This window comes from Ammospiza caudacuta, chromosome 2, assembly GCF_027887145.1.
Source record: "Ammospiza caudacuta isolate bAmmCau1 chromosome 2, bAmmCau1.pri, whole genome shotgun sequence".
Classification (NCBI taxonomy): Eukaryota; Metazoa; Chordata; class Aves; order Passeriformes; family Passerellidae; genus Ammospiza; species Ammospiza caudacuta.
Genome location: NC_080594.1, coordinates 95,155,071 through 95,174,124, shown reverse-complemented (window position 1 = coordinate 95,174,124; position 19,054 = coordinate 95,155,071). Strand labels below are relative to the sequence as shown.

Genomic DNA, 19,054 nt, shown 5'->3' with positions numbered 1-19,054 from the left:
GAAAATTAGGCTTAGGGTGCAGTGTCAGTAAGTGCTGATTAGTGACAGCTTTCTAAGGTAGTTGTTAGATAAATGACATGCTGCTATTTATATTTCATCAGAAAATTACTTCCTGGTATGTGTGGATATAGGTCCCATGATGGACATTGTCCTCCTATGTCACTGTATCTTAGAATGCAATATTCAGAGTTTTAATTGAGCACCTGTATAATTTTGGCAGAGCATGCTAATTCCTGGGTGTTGCTCAGGATATTACTCAGTGAGGGAACGCTCTGCATCTACATACAGAGGTTTGTCCACACCACTTGAGCTGCTCCCTGGCTGTGCTGAATGTATCGTGTCTGCAGACTTCCAGAGCTTTGCTTGATGGTGCAAAGCAGGCCCCAGGATTAATTCTGACTCTCTTAGAGGGCAAGTAGGGCTACCAATGGGCTCTCCAAAAATATAATTATTTTTGTTGGTAGACTGTTAATGAATGAAATAGTGGGCTCAAAATCTTGATGGAAGTGAGTAAGGCAAGTAGCAGAATAAAGTACATACTCTAGAGACTTCAAGAGAGGAAATTTTGGGCTTATTCAGGGAACTGGTAGGTGGGATATAAAGGAAGGCAGCTCTGAAGGGTAAATCTGCTGTGGAAGGCTGCCAAGTTTTGAAGGACAGTATTCTCCAAGTACAAGAAAGGCACGTCCTGGAACGTGAATGGACGTAACAGGAGGCTGACCCCACTGTCTGAAAGTGAACTTGTGCCTGAGCTGAGATACAAAGGCAGCGTACAGGAGGTGAAAGCAGGGACAGGCTACAAAGGAAGAATGTAGACACATTGTCCACAAATGTCGGGATGGCGTCAGAAAAGTCAAAGCACACCTGGAGATGAGGGACGAGAAGAACGGGACATCACGGACCGGTCGAAAAAACTTCTCCTGCTTTAGTGGTACAGGAATAAACAAGGACCTATGCTAAATGGACTGGGCAAATTAGCAGCAGTCAATAAAGATGAGGCTGAAACACTTGAGTTCTTCACTGTCTTCACAGTCTTCTCTGCCAGTGTCTGCCAGGCCTCTGTGTACAGAAAGAAAGTTCAAGGAGGAGAATGACAAGCAATGGCTGAGGACAAAATCAAGCATCTCTTGAGAAGTCTTGACCCAAATCTAGAGTTTGGGATAAGATGAGCTGCTTTGAGAGTGGTGAAGATGCTGACCAGTGTCATAGTAAGGTTGCTCTGTATAATCCTTGAAAGGTTTGGAGATTAGAGGTAACGTCACTTTGATCTGTGAGAAAATTATGGAGTGAGTCCTCTTAAAACACACTTGGGCGCATAAAAGAAGGAGGTGGTGGGGAGTAGCCAGCATGAATTAAACAACAGTAATAGTGCTTGACCAGCCTATTTCTGTCATGACAATACTGGATGCATCAATGAAGCAAAGCTGGGCATGGTTTTTGCCTCCCCCTAAGCAAGACTTCCATCTCAGTCTCCCCCAGCACTCTTCTGTTCACCTTGAGTTGTTACATTTTGGCAGGTGGGCTCCTGAGTGGGTAAGAAAGTGGTTGGATTATCTGGCTCAAAAAGAGGTGTTTATTGGCTGATGTTTTATCTGGAGACAGTTTTCCTCAGGGAACTGTGTGTATCCATGCTGTGTGATGTCTTTGGCAAAGATCTGGAGTAGGAGATGGAGTCCACCCTCATCAAGTTGTACTTGATGTAACCAGCCCCTCCTGGTTGTACTTCTTAATCCTCAGTTTGTCAGGGAATGAAACTCTGAAGCTCACAGCCAGCATTTGCATTTCCTTTGTTTATCCTGGTGGTGGTTAAACTGCATGGTGCTAGGCGTCCCTTGATCATATCTTGGGTACTGTTTCTGCAAATAATTATATTCTGAATTCACATCTGCTTCTCCTTTTGAAAGTCCTTGCTGGTGCACTTCATGGTGGCCCACTGAACTTATGCACAGAGTGGGGTTCATGTGAGAAATTCTGATCAGAACAAAGAGCATCTGGGGTGGTGGGGGAGCACTGAGTGTGTCCCAGCACACCACTTTGATAGGAGCAGATTTTCTGAAGGTTTTTCTGTCAGTTGCTCCTACCTGACAACAACTGCTCTGGGAGTATTGAGCCAGAAGTGGTCACTCTTTAAGTCTGGCTGTTCTTCTGATTTTCTTGTTTCTTTAATTCATAAGTATTTAGAAAGCGAGGAGTGTTCCTTGTAAACAAAGGAGATGGCCCAGCTGTTCTAGATGTTAAGAGTAAGGTATTCACTCTTGTGAATATAATAGTTCTCTAGGTTTAAAGTTATAAGAGTTCAATTTCAAATCTTGTAAAAATAATACTGTTGTTAAGATACTGATAAATTTGCCACCTTTTTGTGCCTGAGAATTAATAAAATCTCAAAGGGCTTAGGATATTCCTGACTGATATCTTCACTAGCAGTGTCAGTAGCTTATAGTGTAAAATTGTGTTTTGGGGCCTTGTGCAGGTTTATGGGAATAAAAAACTGCAGAAATTACACTAGCCAGATGCCAGCATACATCCCTGTGAAAGATATTTTGCTATTGATATGTTACATGTGTTGATATGTGTAATGTCAGTGACTGCAATTCTTGAATTGGGATATTTCTAGAGCTCTTATATTTATTGATATTGATATTTATTGAGCTCCTAAAGGTGATGTAAGGTAGGATTTTTCCTGCTATCTTAGTGTCCAGAGATACTGTTTTAGGTGCTTTGGAACTGGCTTTTAAAGGAAGTGGAGGCAGTTAGCTTTTAGTTTGTCAGTTGGTTAAAGTGTAGGGGGTACACATTTACAGAAAGGCTGGAAATGCAGCCACAGCTCTTAAGCATGGTCTGCTCTCTCAGGTTATTGTCATTTCATTTATCAGAGAGGTAACTCAGTCCTTTGGCTGTTCTGACAGACTAAGGGCAAATGGACTTTTCTAAGAGCACAGACTGCAGAGCACAGACACATCTGGAGCCATCCCAGTTCCTCAGAAAACTTCTTGATCTACTTGGCCCTGTGCAAGATCACAGCAAGGTGTTGGCAGCCGTAGCTCAAGCATTGTCCAACTGCCTGGAGTCACATGTTAAGGGAAACTATATTTCATGGGGATGACAGTAAGGAGCTACTGAGAGCCTCATAAGAAGATCTTTCTGTCCCCTGCAGTAGAGTTCACCCAATAGTATATTTACTGATATAAATCTTAGAGTGACTTCAGGTTTTCAAGATCTCTTCCCAAGTGAAAGAAAGCTAGCTTAGGACTTTGTTGAAAGAGGAAAAACTGAAACCTCTCAACCTACCCTTTTCTTCCTTCTAATTTTATAGATAAACATGCGCTTGTCACTTCTTACTGTGTTCTTGTTCTGTATTATATAAACACTCAGTTTTGCAAGTTTTTTCTGTGTGAACTTTCTCTTGTCTTTTTCACAGTAAACTTTAATCATGAAACAAAAATATCTTGTGAAGTATGTTGCATTTAGGAATAGAACTATTAAAAGTTGCATGCTGTCAGCTTAGATGATCATGGAGTGGAATGGAGTAAATAGTAGAGCTATTAGCATGTGCTTAGATGTGTAAATGCCTGATATGTGAGGATGTTAAGAAAGGACACAGTGGAAAGGGAATACCTCATCTCAGTTTAAAGATACTCAGTTAACCTGGGTGAAACTGTATAACATTAAGCAGAAAGCTGAACCGTATTCTTCAGGTGGGTGTTGTTAATGTTGCAAGGTAAATTCATGTTCTGTAGATGGCTGGATAAAATATGATGTCTAACAAAGTTTGTAGTAATCTCAAAATATTCAGTACAGATTGTTGGCATAATGTGTGACAACAGTCATGTACCATGTGTACGGAAAGATCGTTGCTTTGTCAGGCAGAACAATGGATTAAGGATGACTACAATAGACAGCAGAAGATTGCAGCTAATGCTTCCATAACATCTGTTTTGGTATTGAAATATATGTTGTAAGGTATCTGCATAATGCTTCTGAAGCAGGTTTTTCCTTTTAGCAAATACTTGTTTTATTGTTACTGAAATATAAGATGAAGTTTTATTAAAAAGGTGAGAATTGTCTTAGAAAGATACACAGGCTACCCAAGTAGGAGGATCCTTGGCAGTACACAAGGCAGTACTTTCTAGGAAGAGTAGTTTAACTGAAATGCTGAATTGCTACAAATAGTTAACATGTAAATATTGATCCACATGAATTAATAGTTCTTATCAATGGAGTTGTAGAATGCAGTAATATCTCTAGATAAAGTGTCTGTAAGAGGTGACAACTTTAAATTCAACTGCATTTCAGTAGAGGTCAGGCATGTCTTGCATCCTTTTGGGATATTTTGAGATTTTATAATGTCCATGTAGTTGGTCTGATTCTCTTTCTGCAGAGAATGTCTCCTATTACTTCACTCTGTGAGTCCTTTGGGGATGACTGCTGAGCTCAGTAGGAGAAAAAGACCCTGCAGATGAAGGTTGTCTTCTCTCTTAGCTGAGTAAAAGCCCAATTACCTCCAAACACCATCGTTCTTACTGCATAGTGGGACAAGCAGCTGTGCATTGTTCCTTTTACATCCCACATGTACTGAGGCTGAAGGAAGAATGTTGCATTTCAGGGCATTCAGTGTTCTGTGTTTTTAAAGTTTGGGGGTTTTTTTTCCATTTTTCTATTGATTCTGGCAAATTGATTTCTAAGATTTGCAGTGCACCTTGAAGGCAGGTGTTATTAATATTTAATTTCTCCTCATCACAACTGTTTCTTGAAATGCATTTTATTAGCTTAAGTGTATACACATTGTTGGAATATGAATTTACCAAACATGGGTAGTGGCATGAGAACTTGCTTCAAAAGAAATTAATAGATAATTGCAGCGGTTAAAAAAAACTTAACTACACAGTATTCTTCAACATATGGTTTTGCTTCTGGTTAATTAGCAGTTTCTACTGCAATTAGAAAACAATATGCTGTTTATGAGAACAAAAGAGTATAGTTTTAATGCTTTTCCTTCCTGCTCATATAAACTCATCTTTGAACAAAGAAAGCAAGCTAAGATTCTTGTGGTCACAAGAGATTGGAAAACTAATATTTTAAAAGTGTAAAGCTAAGTCTTAAACACAAAATCCCTTTCAGGAGAAATAAGTAGTGTAGATTAAAAAATTCAGAATGGCTTCTGATGGCCTGTTTGAGTCCCATGCTGCTGATTAAGTATGCTAATGGGCCTTTTTTCCTTGTATTCTGACAGAGCCTTGTACAATTTGTCTTTGTAATGCTATCCTGTCCTACTGCATGATCTTGAGCATAACTCAGGTTAACTTGGCATGTTCAGCAGTTTCCTGTTTTGAAGGGTGTCCATCAGTTTCCTGGCTGGGAGAGTGTTCCCTTCTTTGAGATCCCTGAGGGTTTACAAATGCTTGAACACCATGTAGCCTTCTAAAAAATCCTGTTGTTTTTGGTACTGTATGGTGTAGGAAGCTAGGGAGCCATCCTGTCCAAGGGATGGAACAGAACGAGATGACCTCCAAAGCGTTGATGTCCGACAGTTCCAAAGCTCAGGAGTGAGGTGTTGCTAAGGGTTTGCTTGTTTACTATACCAGCTTCCCATTGTTTGGGATAACACTGGGAAACAGAAAGAGAAGTGTGTGTGCTAAGCTTTTCAGTGGGCTCAGATCTGTGTGGGCACAGCAAAGTGTGATGAGGTGGGGTTCGGCAGGGACCAGAGGGACAGGCAGCAGCATGGCACGGGTGTTGCTGGAGCTAGCAAAGCTTGGTTTAGGGACACAGGGGAGCTCAGGGCTCACACAGCTTGGGCCTGGCCAGTCTCCTTGGCACAGGTCCACCTCTGTGCTCTGAAAGCAGAGGCAGCAGTGCTGGGGTAATGCTGTGTTTTGAGCCTGTAAGTCCATCAGGGTCCAGCAGACCTTGCAAGGAGCCAGTGTCAGAAGGTAACAGCCTGTGTTTGCTCATTTATCTGCCAACTGAATGGGCAGCCCACCACTAGCTAACAGTTAAGCAATTTTGTTTTATGGAGTGCCAGGGATGAACATCATCACATAATGGGAAAGAAGTGCCAAAAAACAGCTGCCCTGACAGTTCATACTGACGTGCTGAGCAACAGCTTTGAAGCTTCATAGTTTATTTCTGTCAGCTGTGCTTAATTTCCCTGCTCTCCTCTTTGTTGGATTACAATCCAGGCTGAAGATATGGAACCTGTACCCTGCTGTTACTTTGGCAGCCCCTCAAATTTGTCAGTGAGAATATCCCAGGACTTCCAGCAAAATCTGTCACGCTGTGTGTACCCTTCCTTTCTCAGAGCACAGCTGCCAAACAGTTGTAAATACCATATGTTGCTGTAACCAGACAGGATAAGGTCTTAGGTTTGAAGTAAGAGTGTTGTAAACTTAAGTGGTAGTCCAAAGCTTTTGGTCAGATACATACCCTCACAAGATTAAGGTCAAAGACCAGATCGTTACTTAGAGTCTGAATTTTTACTGGGTTTAAAAATACTTACACTTGTTTCAATGTCCACCTTATAAGTGCCTTAAACTTGTTTTAAAGACCAGCCCTGTAAAGGTAAAGACTTTCCAGTCTTTAAATCCCATTTACACCTTTAGGGTTTAGAGGATTTGGGTAGCATGTATGACACGCACCATCCGGTGGTAAATTTAGTCTGCTAATGAGACAAAGTAAATTAAGCACTGTAAAATTGTGAAAGTTAATTACTAAAATTCTGGACTGTCACACAGAGGTTTTGATTAGTCCAGTATCAAATTCAGAGAATTTAACGCCCTATTTAAGTGTAATGGCCCAGTTCTAAGATAAATTGTGCAGCATTCCCTGTAAGGTTGCTCCAATACTTTGTGCAGTAGCATTAGTTGTTGTTGCAGTGTCCTGGAAATATGTATAATTCTAAAATTGCAGTTCTGAATAGGTGTAAAAATGTTTTATAGAGTTGGACTTAATAGTTCTAAAATGAGGGCCACACAGGCTTTCTGTTGCTCAATTTACTTAAGCCTAAACCGACATAGAGCCCTTTTGCCTTTATTGACCTATTTATCCTTAATTGTCCCTTCAGGATAACGTGACCTACTTCAGCCATCTGTAGTTAAGTCTAAATGAGTCCTCAAAGTTCTTGTCTTTCTTCAAACAGTCCTTCTAAAAGCAGCTCTGCATGACCTGAAGAAATCACATTGTCTTTTCCATTTATAAAATTATAGCTCTTCCTTAAAAACTCTTATTTTACTTAATTTCACACACTAAAAGGGATTTGTTCAGCAACAGCTTGTTAAAACAATTTTTCCTTTACCTGCAGTAATGCATTAAGGTAGCTCTGATTTTAGTTCCTTGGTGGGATAAAATTTGTGTAGTTCTGGGCAGGCAGAACTCGATGATCTTTAAGGCCCCTTGCACCCCAAGTCATTCTCTGAATCTGTGCAGTTATAAAAAAGGTTGATGGGTACCATGGAATGCAGTGAGTGCACATGGCACAAGCAGATGTCCAGGCCCAGGCAGATGATGATGCCTGGACAGTTTAGTTGTTATTTTTAACCCTGGCTACATTCCCTCAGCTCCCCCCCCAACAGCAAAAGCTTTTTGGAGCAGAAAGAAGGTCAGCATATATGATAGAAGATAGCCAGCATTACTGCCTTCCAATCAGTCGTGGTTAAGGAGGAATTGCTGAAAGTGGAAGAGAGGCTGATTTGAGGACCTAAGGGAGCACAGGAGATAAAGAGCAGATATAGGGACCAATCAAGGAAGATACTCATGCCCATATCTCTGAATATGAGTGGGGAGATAAAAGAAGTATGACTTGCATGATATATAAATTGGCATAAATATTTTAAAATAGGTGTGTACCAGTGCCGGCCATTTGGCCGAGAAACACAAGCAGTGCTTGAGACAGAACTCCCCCACGTAAATATGTTGGGATTTGTATCTCGCAGTTTCAAGAGACCTGGTTCTGTGCAGACTTCTGGTTGCTTTTGGGACCAAGGCTGGGGGCAGCTCTTCTGTTGGTCAGTGAGTTAACATTTGCCTTGTTGCCAGGATGTCTCTGGTAGTGGCGCATCTTCCTTGAGAGTTCTTGGTCTGCTGGCAGTGCAGTGAGCTGTTGTCACTGCCCTGTGGTGACTGAGGAATTTTCAGAACAAGCATAGGGCTGCACATAACCACTTGTGGCTATGACCTACAATCATTGTGAAGTTTTGAATTGTTAATAGCCCCTTAGACAAAGCTCTTTGAAGTTGCTCTCATTATTTTTTCTCCTGTTTATCTGGCTTTTAAGATCTCCTGTCACTTACATAACATCATGTGTAATTATTCTTGCCTATGTTTATAAAGTGACAAAAGTCATGTATTTTCATGGTTCACTCTGCCTGGCTGTATGATTCTGCTCATCTCTTCTGCTTCATGAACAAATTTTAATCACTTGCCTATGATGGTTTTTATTTATGCTACCTCACAACCCAACATTCATCGAAATTCTTCTTTGCTGAGAGATCCTAAAATGCAATTTTGGTTATCTGATGGTTCCCCAGTCCTGAGAAAATTGCAATACAGTGTGTTTTTAGCCATGCCTGGGGCGTGAACTAATAACAGCTGAGACCAAAAGTAAGCATAATAGGAAAGGAAAGAGAGAAGGTTTTCAACAGTGGTACTCTGGATAAGATTTAGGGAGAGTTAGCTGGAATGCAGAGAAATAAGAAAAAAAGGTGCATAGTTGAGGCAAAGAAATGCATCAAATTTCTTATCTGAACCTTGTCTAATGATGAAGTTTTAACAGGTTCAGCTCCAACACAGAAGCTCAGATTTTCTTCATTTCCTGTGCAGGTTCATCTGCTTCTGTGAAGGGAAGGCAGTAACTATCAAAAAACAGAATAAAGAGACTGTGTAAATGCTTTGGGTTTTTAAATGTGCATTTAAAAACATATCTATTCACAGAATTTCAGAATGGAATTAATTAGATTGTAGAATAGTATGCATGTTGTGTTTTGGGAGTGGAGAGAGTTTTTATTTTCAAAATCAAATTTTGAAGCATAAGCATCAATAAGAAATGGTGCCTTCTTGCTTGCAGGTTGTGCTGCTGCTATGAAATGTCACAGCATCAGCTGTGTTGGGTGAAATGTAGCTGTTAGTGGCAAGAGATGAAAAGATCATTTTAACTTGGCAATCAGTGATTTTGGACAGACCACTAGAGGCTGCACTTGTATAACAGCACTTCTGGCTGTCTTATTTTAAATTTTCTTCAGCTGGAATTCCTTCTCTTTCCTGTATTGCTTCATGAACAGTGGCCAGCCTTAGTTTGAGCTGGGTGAGTTTTGCCTTCCGCAGTTACAGTTCATTCAGCTGACTATGACAGGGCTCAGTAAAGAAACAGAACAAATTTTTCTACATCAAGAGCCTTCTTTTGTGTTGAAGCACAGCACAGGTTGCTCACTGGCTAAACACAGTAAGTATGTGTTTAGCCAGTGAGCAACCTGGCAAGCTTTTTCTCTGACTCCAGAGATGAAGGTATGGAGAGACAGGTGCAGTGCAGAGACTTCTACACCACCAGGCACTTTAAATTCTGCACCTCAGAGAGTTTGAGGTGAACCTGCTTGGGTCTGCTTTGGATGATTTCTCAATGAGACAGAGGAGATGGACATGCCCTTCTAGCACTTCTGCATTAGCTGACTCTTTCAGTATTTTCAGAAGAGATAGAGATTACAAAAACTGAAGCCAAAACTATATGTCTGAAATTAGAGAATTCATGTAGGAAGTTGTTAATCATTGCATTCTTATTTTTGCCCCATATGCAGTGCCATGTACCATAAATAGAGTGCACCTGTAATTTCTGGTTTTCTCATAAATATTGCTGGAATAAGAACTGATTGCTTATGGACTAGTTACTCACCTCAGCTGAAAGTGATTCTTGTAGGAATCTGAACTGAGATGTCACAAATTAGTATCACCACAAGATGTCAGTTTTGTCACCGAGTGGGAGCCAAAATGTCATGCCAGTTTGTTTTAGGGGCTCAGGAGCTCTGCTAGGTAGCCAAAGAGCTTCATCTGGGTGTTCATAAATGCTGCTTTTTTTAGGGACAACCCTGTCCTCAGATTTGTTCAGTATACTTGACCTCAGTTAGTTATACATCTACATCTGTGGCAGAACTTGGAACCAAAGTTGTATTTGCTGTCTAAGGGACTGAATGCCATGACAGCGACATGCAGTTGGATATGCAGTCATCTTTTGGAAATACATTTTCATTCTATTTATTTTCTTGGCAGATGGTTTCTTTGCCGCTGATATCTCAATTACAATGCAAGTCTCAACTTTTCTGTTGAAAAAAAATAGAAAATATAATTCTAAAGTTTGCTAATTTAGAGCAAGTGTGGTTACTGGGAAGGTTTTACAGTTCAGAACACTTCCAACTTGTTTCAGGGGTGTAATTACTTTGTGATAACATATTTTATAATTTATTAGTATCAAAAATTATAAATTGCAAGTTCAGAATGTAATTTGTAACATTATGTAATGTTATAAAATGTTACATTTGTAACACATTCTAAAGGATTATAACATCTTTTATTTGCCAGGCTTGTCTTCAGTTAAATGCTTTAAATACTGATGTAAATGCAGTTTTTTAGAATACTCATTAAGATCTGGAATAGCAGCAGCCTTACAAAGCAGCATTCAGTTTAGATACAGTGTTGAAACCTACAGGCTTGCTTTGCAATTGAAACTGGGAAATTCAATGTAAGAGCTCATATGGCTGGTTTACAGATCTTTTCCAGTTCCTGCTATCTCTAAATTGTTTTAATCAGGAACCTTCTGCAGTGAGACTGGGTACTTTGGGCTATAAAGGCCTTGAGACAATGTTTGAGGCTTTCAAAATGGAACTTTGAGGAATATGATGTATATCAACCTATTTTCATCATTTACTTGAGGAAGCACAAGTCTGCTTTCTTTTCCTTAGAGATGTTGGTTTAAAATGTAAAGTCCCTAAGTTTAGTTTTACTTTGGACTATGAGAAAGAAGCTGTCATAAGATGAAAGTATTTAAAGGCCAAATGAGTACAAGTCATTTTAAAATTGTTATATTAAACATTTTTAAATTATAGGTACATGCCAAATACGATATTTTTTGTGCCTTTTTTAAAGTACCCAGCAGGTGGATTTCTTTGGAATGAAGTGGATGAATTGGCCAGTTCTGAAACAAAGCAAGCTGTACAATAATGAGCAATCAAGAATTGTAAGAAAATGAAACTGTTCTAGACCTAATTACAGTTTAGTGGCTGGGTGCTACAATTTATACAATGTTACAGCTGATTTTTTTTTAATTTTTTTTTTTTTTTTTTTGGTGTCAAGTTTATAACCCATTAAATTATTCTGCTCTAGGAGACAGTGCATCCTCTAGGACGTAGCTAATGATCAAATGGAAGTAGCGTGGGTTACCCTACGCAAGGGGCAGGAGCAGAGGAGATGTGCAGCAAGGCTATGCCAGGTGAATTGTTACTGCCCTTTTCCTTGCTGGCAAACCAGCATAAAACTGGTGCAGTGACATGTCACCACAGGTATAAGCTGTTTTGTTGTTGTTTTTTTTTTCTTTCCTAGTTGCTGTACTGGAGATTTTTATCTTGATTTATTAATGCCATTGATATCACATTCTTCACTATGTTATTTGACTGTCTCCTAGAGCTTATAAAGGCCATTAAGGAGGTGGCTCTTCTCTGCTTCCATTATTTGCTGGGGCATTTGTGATTTCATTTTTTTAGTGTGTGAAACACTGATGATTAAGAAAGAATTCTTGTCTCCCCTCCACCCCCCAAGAAATCATTCCTAGCAGCAACAGGAGAGATGGAGAAGTAGTCTTTGAGGTGGCTTAGGTTCAGTCAGTTTGAAGTGTCTTGTCTCTGCAAATGTAGAATGCAAAGTTTCTCTTGGGAAGCAGCAACCTTGCTCATTAAGTGTCTGATTTCCAATGGGCTGTTCCTAAGCTAAGTGACCAATACGAGTGGGTGAGCCAATTCCAAGTCCTTTTTACACAGGGTTACAGTTGTTTGCCAAAAAAGATTGGGATTTGTGAGGTGCCCCAGGCTTCACATATTTTGAGGCAGTGTGTGCAGGTCACTGTGCTGAGGGTGAGGAAGCTCTAGAATAGGGTGGTACCAGGGTTCTGCTTATGATACAGATGACTGCAGACATTGCCTTGGTGCTCTGTTCAGCGCAGTAATTCTTTGTGAAATATTGTTCAAGCCCTAGTATGGAAATAGCTGTTCAGCCCTTGAGAGCAAGAATTTCTAGTCCATTTGTATGCTGAGGTAGTTGAGGTAGGGAACAGTCCTGACTGTCATGCAGGCCAACTGTTTAATAATAAAGTTCTAAGACTGAATTTCAGTTTTAAATAAGTGGACTTATGTAACCTAAAATGCTGTACAGAATTTCAAACATGCAGAGGTTTGGTACTTTCAGGTCTCTGGGATGAGCCCAAATATTTGCTTTGTTTCATTTGTAGCAGAGACAAATGTATACTAATTGCTTTCATACAGCAGTGTAGAAGCAATAGGAAATGATTGGTGTAGCAGTTGTCACCACCCATACCTTGGAGAAATGCAAGGATCTTTCAGAGGATGTTTATGTAATTTCTTCCACATACCCCAAGGGAAGTTTCTTTCCACAGTCCTATGTACTATAAGCTTTCCCACCCTTTCCCCCAAGTGCATGAGCTAATAAGTCTTGCAAACAAGACAAAGAGGAGATGTCCCCATAATCTAAACTGACGAGTCACTAAGTGGAAAATTCAGTTCCTGCTCTGCATGGGAAACTGGCTGCTTGTTGGGCAGGTATTTCAACCTCACTGTCACCTCCTCCTAATGGTTGTACACTGGCTATCCCAAGACAGGGGGAGGGACCTGAGCAGAAAGTCCATCCTCTGCTGCATTTTCTCCAGTCCTCTGTGGCCCTGCTCCTCTTCCTCCACTTTCTACCTTTCTAACCTGGCCTTTGTGAGTTTGCTGGGCATATTTCCTGCAGAAACAGGGATGGTTCCCTGCCTGTCTAAAAATGTTCTGTTCTTTGTTCTGGTGAATAAACAGAAGAACAGTGCGTATCCCATGATGTTTTGGGTTTTTGTTTTGGTCTGGGGTTTTTTTTTTTGTGCATGTATTAGGAGAGAAACAAAGGAAGGAAGAAGTTTATATAAATTATGTTTCAGAAAGTACACCGGATACAAGTTAATACATTAAAGACAAAAAAGATCATATGGGAAATGTTAAGAAGCCTGAATAGACAGGTGCTTCTGCTAAGGTTTTCTAATATTTCTCACTGTAAGGGTTTTTTTCTAGTCATTTACAACTATGCCAAATTTTCTTTCCATCTTTGAGGTGCCGCCTGATTTTATGGAGTTAAGTTCAGCCAAAATAGCTGTGTGGTTCCTAAGATGCCAGGGACCAAATCCACCATGCTCTTCAAATATTGAGACAATTGTTTGAGAAGCTCAAGTGTCTACTTCCTTTGTTCAAGGACTCAGACTTGACACTCAGAAGAATGATGGCTTTTGTGTCAAGAAAGTACCTTGAGAAAAATCTGCCTAAACCCCAGGCCACAGATGCTAAGTAACTCAAGCCCATTGCCAAAAGTGTCCTGCTTCATCCTGGAGCTGAGCAGGAACTTCTCTGTGGTTACAGGATGAGCTGCTCAAGGGCCAGGTTTGCTTCCAGGCAGGCTGTGGCATGGGGTGTGGGTGCCACCTCTTGAGCAGCAGGCAGTGCAGACAAGCTGCTGGACTCCACAGGCAGGAGCACAGCCGAGGGAAGTGTCCACAAGGGAAGACACTGGGAGATGGAGTGGGACATAGCATAGAGTTGGAGGATGAAGGGACTGTGGTATTCAGGAAGAGGCAAGAACTGCTGTCATTCATCCTGAAAGTGTAAAATTAAAAAGAAAATAAAAAGACTTTTTGCATTGCTCTTGGGATAAGGAGTGATGAATGGGAGAGACAAATGTGGTGGAGACAAGCTTTTTGGGGAGTGATGCAGAGGCATGAGAAGATGTGAGCTACGCTGATGAGTACAGGGCAGCTGGACCAAGGCAGGGAAAAAAGCTTGATGAGCTGTGCCCATCAGAGCATGCTTCTGCTGAGACACTGAGCACAAAAAAAAAGCATTCCTCTCAAGCACATGGTGGGGTAGGGGAAAATCATTATCAGCATAAAACATAATAAATATGGCTGAGGGATAGAGGGACAGCTGGCACTCACAGTTAAATCAGGAGCCAAAGGAAAATTGAGGATGTGCTTGTTTCCAAAGCACCATTCCCTATGCCCTAGAAAGGAGGAGGGTATTGCAAGGTGTCCTGCATCCCCATGTGCAGGTGCATGTCTGGCAGCAAGGAGAGGTCAGTAGAGCAAGGGTACATTGGCAAACAGACCTGTTTTCAATATTTACTTTTCTTGAATGCATGACTTTGTTCTCTTTGCAATGTTCTCAACTTTGTTGTACACAATGTCTTAGTTTGGTTTGTTGCTTCCTGCCTGTGACTTGCTGGAGCTGGATCCCAGACTCCAGAGCCAGACCTTTGCAACAAGGCACTGTTGTCGAGATAACAAATACTTTTCCCACCCTGATTGATTTGGAACAGGGCATGTAATTTTTTTTCCCACCAGTCTATATTAATGGAGTGTTAACAGTTTGAAGGCAGATGCTCAAGACTTTGCCATCGGGTCTCTTCTGGGCAGCAGTGGGGAATCCTGGCTTTTTATGTCTGAGCTTGCTGATTCATGCAAGCACACAAGTTATTTGATCCTTCTATTTGATCCGGTGGAAAAAGAAGGTTGGCTGAAGACGTCTTTTGGGCTATCTTAGAGATGTGCTTTTCTTTGTTAATTCTTCCACTTAAGTAAGCCTTGTCTTTTTATTTTTCTAGGATATTGATGTTAAGCTCTGCTTATTGCCAGGTGTTCAGGCAGGTGCTTAACTGTGTGGAGCTGCCATGTAGATAATTTCTGGGATCCCAGCTGAGCCTGTATTTTCATGTGTTCTTAGAGAAAAATCCTATTGATGCTCTTTCAGAGGCTTTAATTTTATTCATATTGCACTGAAATATCAGTATTTTCTTGTAATATTATACAGATGTTGCATTTAGGTACTCTGAGGTTATGCTTCCTCTGAGGAAGTATGGAGGGATTTCTGGGCTCCTGGGACCTTCTACTGAGTGGGGGAAAATAGACTATGAGTCTTAATACACTCCAAAATCCACACTGACTCCTGTGGGGACAGCTGTAGCACTTTTTTCACTCCATTGATCCACATTAAGGCTGTGTACCCTAGGAATTTGTTTTGCCATCTGATTATTGCGGCACATGGTTGCTACTATAATTTTATTTTGCTCAGTCACTAAAGGTTAAAATTGTGAGAGCTTTAAACGGGGAACAGGAAGAGGCTAAAATCAGTCTCTTCTGAGGCTAAAATCTCTCTCTTCCTCTTGCCCTTTAAATAAAGAAAAATAAGAGAGGAAACTTTAGTAAATCATGGAAATTTACTGTAGTTGGAAGCATATTGCTAAAATAAAGCCCTGTTTGTCTGCAAGGGTTGTCAGGCTTACAAGGCAAGTGCTCAGATGTTGTTTATCAGTGTTGTCCTAACCCAGAGGCAAGAGTTAAGTAACATGCACTGAATGTGGGCAGTGAGGATCACTTCTAACATTCTGCTGTGCTGAGAGGACTGCTTAGCTTCTTCTGAAAGAAAGCAAGGGCTCCTTTGCATTTCTAATGATTATTCATGTTTCCCTCTGAAGAGTGTGTCTGTAAATTTGAGAGATGCTGCATTTTATAAAAGAGAGGGAATAAACTGTGAGTCCTGTTTAAATCTGTAATTTTGAAGAGTAGCTTAAGATGACGCATCTGGGTACCTGTGTTCTTCATCCTCCTAAACATCCTCTTATCATTATGCTACTGACATAATCTTATCAAGAAAAGCTGGTGTTTCCATGATTCAGCAATCTTGAATAAAGAATCCTGACATTCTGTTGTGTTGATTTTATTTTTTCCTTTCAGATATTACCATAAGAAATTGATGCACAGTATTTCTAATGTAATAGTGCCACAGCAGGCCTTGCAATGAATCATCAGATGTAAAAATACGGCACATATACTGAAAAGGGAGCAAATGTATGAGAAAACAATTAATCTGAGCCTGTCTGCCTTGCATTTGCCTGCTGTTTCCATTTTGATTGCGATTGGCTGGCAAGGGCTGCTGCTGGCATTGCACAATTGGCTTAGATGGGGAATTACAAATCAGGAGCACATCCCTTGGTCAGGGCTCGGCAGCACATGCAGCTGAGCACAGGCAAAAGAGAAAGGTCACCCACCCGTACGGCAGGACTGGAGCAGAATCTCTCTCACAGATGTTTCCATTCCAGAGGAGTGCCTCTGAACTCGTTGTTCTCATCTGTGGCTTGAAGAGCTTAAGTGCCCTAAGGTTTTTTTGTTTCAGTGAATGTGAAGATGCACCTAGGAAGAAGTTTACAGCCTGGAGGCATATGAGGATTTCAGATGCATGGAGCAGTATCATGGAATGATCAGAAGGATCTGTGGTTTCCAGGAGTTTTAAGTATCAGTGAGGAGGAAGGCAATTCAAACAGAAGGTTAAAAAGCAGATGCAAAAGGAAAACAACTTTATTTTGATCCTGAAATTATGCTGACAACATCATGAGAAAGGGATTATATCAGCACCAAACAGTGGAGAATCAGTCTCATTTTCTTCTGAAATAATCCCTGTGCAATAAATATAAATACTATCTTTTGTGAAAAAGAGGAATTCATTATTTGAATGCATTTTGAAACTCTGCAAAACGCTGTGGAACTGCTGCATCTTTGCAATGGTGTATGATGTATCTTTAGTTAAGATGTTTATATGAAGAAAATTCTGCACAAAAAGGTCAAGCTACTTTTTTTTTTCACTGTTTATTAACTGCTTTTCTGTGTGAGGGCACCAGGAGTTACATTTGTATTTTTAACTAAACTTTCCTATTTTCTTCTTTTCTTCTCCAAACTTAGTTTACGAGATGCTGGAATTGGATTTATTCTTGTCATAGATCGCAGACAGGACAAATGGACTTCTGTGAAAGCTTCCATACTGCGGATAGCAGTGAGTACTCTCTTCAATTACTCCTTAGAAAGATTTTTCTGTGTTGAATCTTCCTCTTACAAGTGGAAAAACATAATTTTTTTTCTCTTCAACAATATGTCAGCTAATAGATGATACAGAAGGTTTCCAGTAGGTCTTTTGTATCCCAGACAGAGCATCATGTGTCTATGATGTGTTTTAATGCAGTCTGCAGCTCAGGACATCTTCCTAAGTATGCACTTGGAGAGAGTGAATGTGTGAGCATGCCGCTGTCCCAGGTGGGAGCTGATGTTTGCATGGACACCCCATGGGTCCCACAGAGTTTTCACTATTCAAGTGAAGAAATGAGGGTGAGGGTCCTGGTTGAGTTTACCACTTGTGAAAGGAGGTCACATGGAAACACTGTTCTTGTGATGTTTGATTTAAAACAAGGATTATATGTAAGCACGAAAATCTTATGTGCCTTCTATGATCAATCAACAGTGCATGCTCTTAACTTTCCCAGTCTCCCTTTCAAGTAATATGAAAAAGAAGCTTATTATAGGCTATTTTTTCCTTTTTTCAGAAGTAGAGAAGGACAGATTCATGTTTATCATGTGCTTGTTCTACTGCTGGTTTACTTGGTTTTTTAAGTTTTTGGTTCATTGGTTGCCTTTTTCTTTTCCTTGTTATCCTTGCTTTAATTGTTAGTCAATAGTCCTTCCTGTAAAGGCTGAAAAACAAAGCTGTAAGTATCTTTTAATTTTTAATGGCTGAAAAATTTTGACTCTGTAAGATAAATGTCAAATCAAAACAGTAAATGTCATTTTAATGTAACCTGATTATGGCCAAAGAAACTTTTGTTTATTCTAAGTTAAAGGTAGTACATTACTTTAAAGTAATACATCTTTAAAGGTAGTATATTGTTCCCACTATATGATGTGTTATGAATGAATATATAATGATATAATATTCCCACAATACAACTCTTTACACAATAATCATTGTAGAAATGTTAAAATGTTGAAAATACATTAAAGTATCAGCAAAATTTGCTTTAGCAGCTCAATTTGAAATTTTGAGATGCAGCATTGAGTAGATCCCAGCAGTAAAAACTGAGAGCAGCATAATTTAGGATGATTGAAGAAAAAGGCCTCTAGCTGGAGGTTTGGCATCTCTCAAAAGTCAGTGCTGTGATTTCTGTTCAAGGACAGATAAGTGTTGCACAGATTATGGTCCTTTTATTTGCATAATTGGGGTTGTGAGGGTTAGGGAGCAACTACAGACAATACAGGCTTATAGCCGTGATGATGAAATTTATGGTAACATTCCTCCAGTGTGTTACTTTGCTTTGAAGCACAGTGAACAGAACTGAGCAACTATTCCCCATTCTGAGGGATCTGTCACTGCTGAGATGGTGCTGGTGCCTAAGGGATTTAGGGTGTTAAGTGCAGGAGCACTGCCCAGTTGCAGTACTGCTGCTGATGGGTTATTTTGTTTTCTTCAGCTTTTCTCGTTCTTCTGTGAGGTTTTTCTGAAAGAAGAATCGTGCTTCTTAGCTGCAGTCTAATCTGTTAAGGGCAGGATTTTTTATATTTGCTTCTCTGTTGAACAGCAACAGTGTTGGCTTTCAATTGTACCCATGTATATATATTTATAGCAGTCCTCCTGTTGGACTTCAGCAATAGTCACATCAGCCCTAAGACTTGAACATTTTGTGTTCCTATTCCAAAAGAAGATGTAGTGAAGAATTGTTTGCTCTTGACCATCATATCTTTGCTATAGTATTTGATATAAATGAAATCTAATCTGCATTTCAGCTGCCTGTTGTTTAACAAAAAAACAAAGCCAAATATACAGGATATGTAGTTGTGCCAAATTAGTGAGGTCCTATTGATAGACAAAGATTTCTTTTGAACGGCTCAAGGGTAACTGAAGACTTTCACTTGCTTGGTTTTTCTTACAGTCAGAATTGTCTTTTGGTGGTT

The 19,054-nt window shown here is 40.1% G+C and overlaps 1 protein-coding gene across 7 annotated transcripts in view; it reads left to right on the top strand.

Annotated features, from left to right (window-relative positions):
• The window catches only part of MCF2L (MCF.2 cell line derived transforming sequence like), a 145,301-nt gene that overhangs the window by 88,487 nt on the left and 37,760 nt on the right, over positions 1 to 19,054 (top strand). For 6 of the 7 annotated variants that reach the window (XM_058800625.1, XM_058800624.1, XM_058800628.1 and 3 more), the window contains exon 4: positions 17,018 to 17,108. In XM_058800625.1, the coding sequence (XP_058656608.1) occupies positions 17,018 to 17,108 (91 nt within the window). Of the gene's footprint in view, positions 1 to 16,414; positions 16,899 to 17,017; positions 17,109 to 19,054 lie in introns of those variants that run through there. The other variant, XM_058800630.1, reaches the window with a different exon arrangement.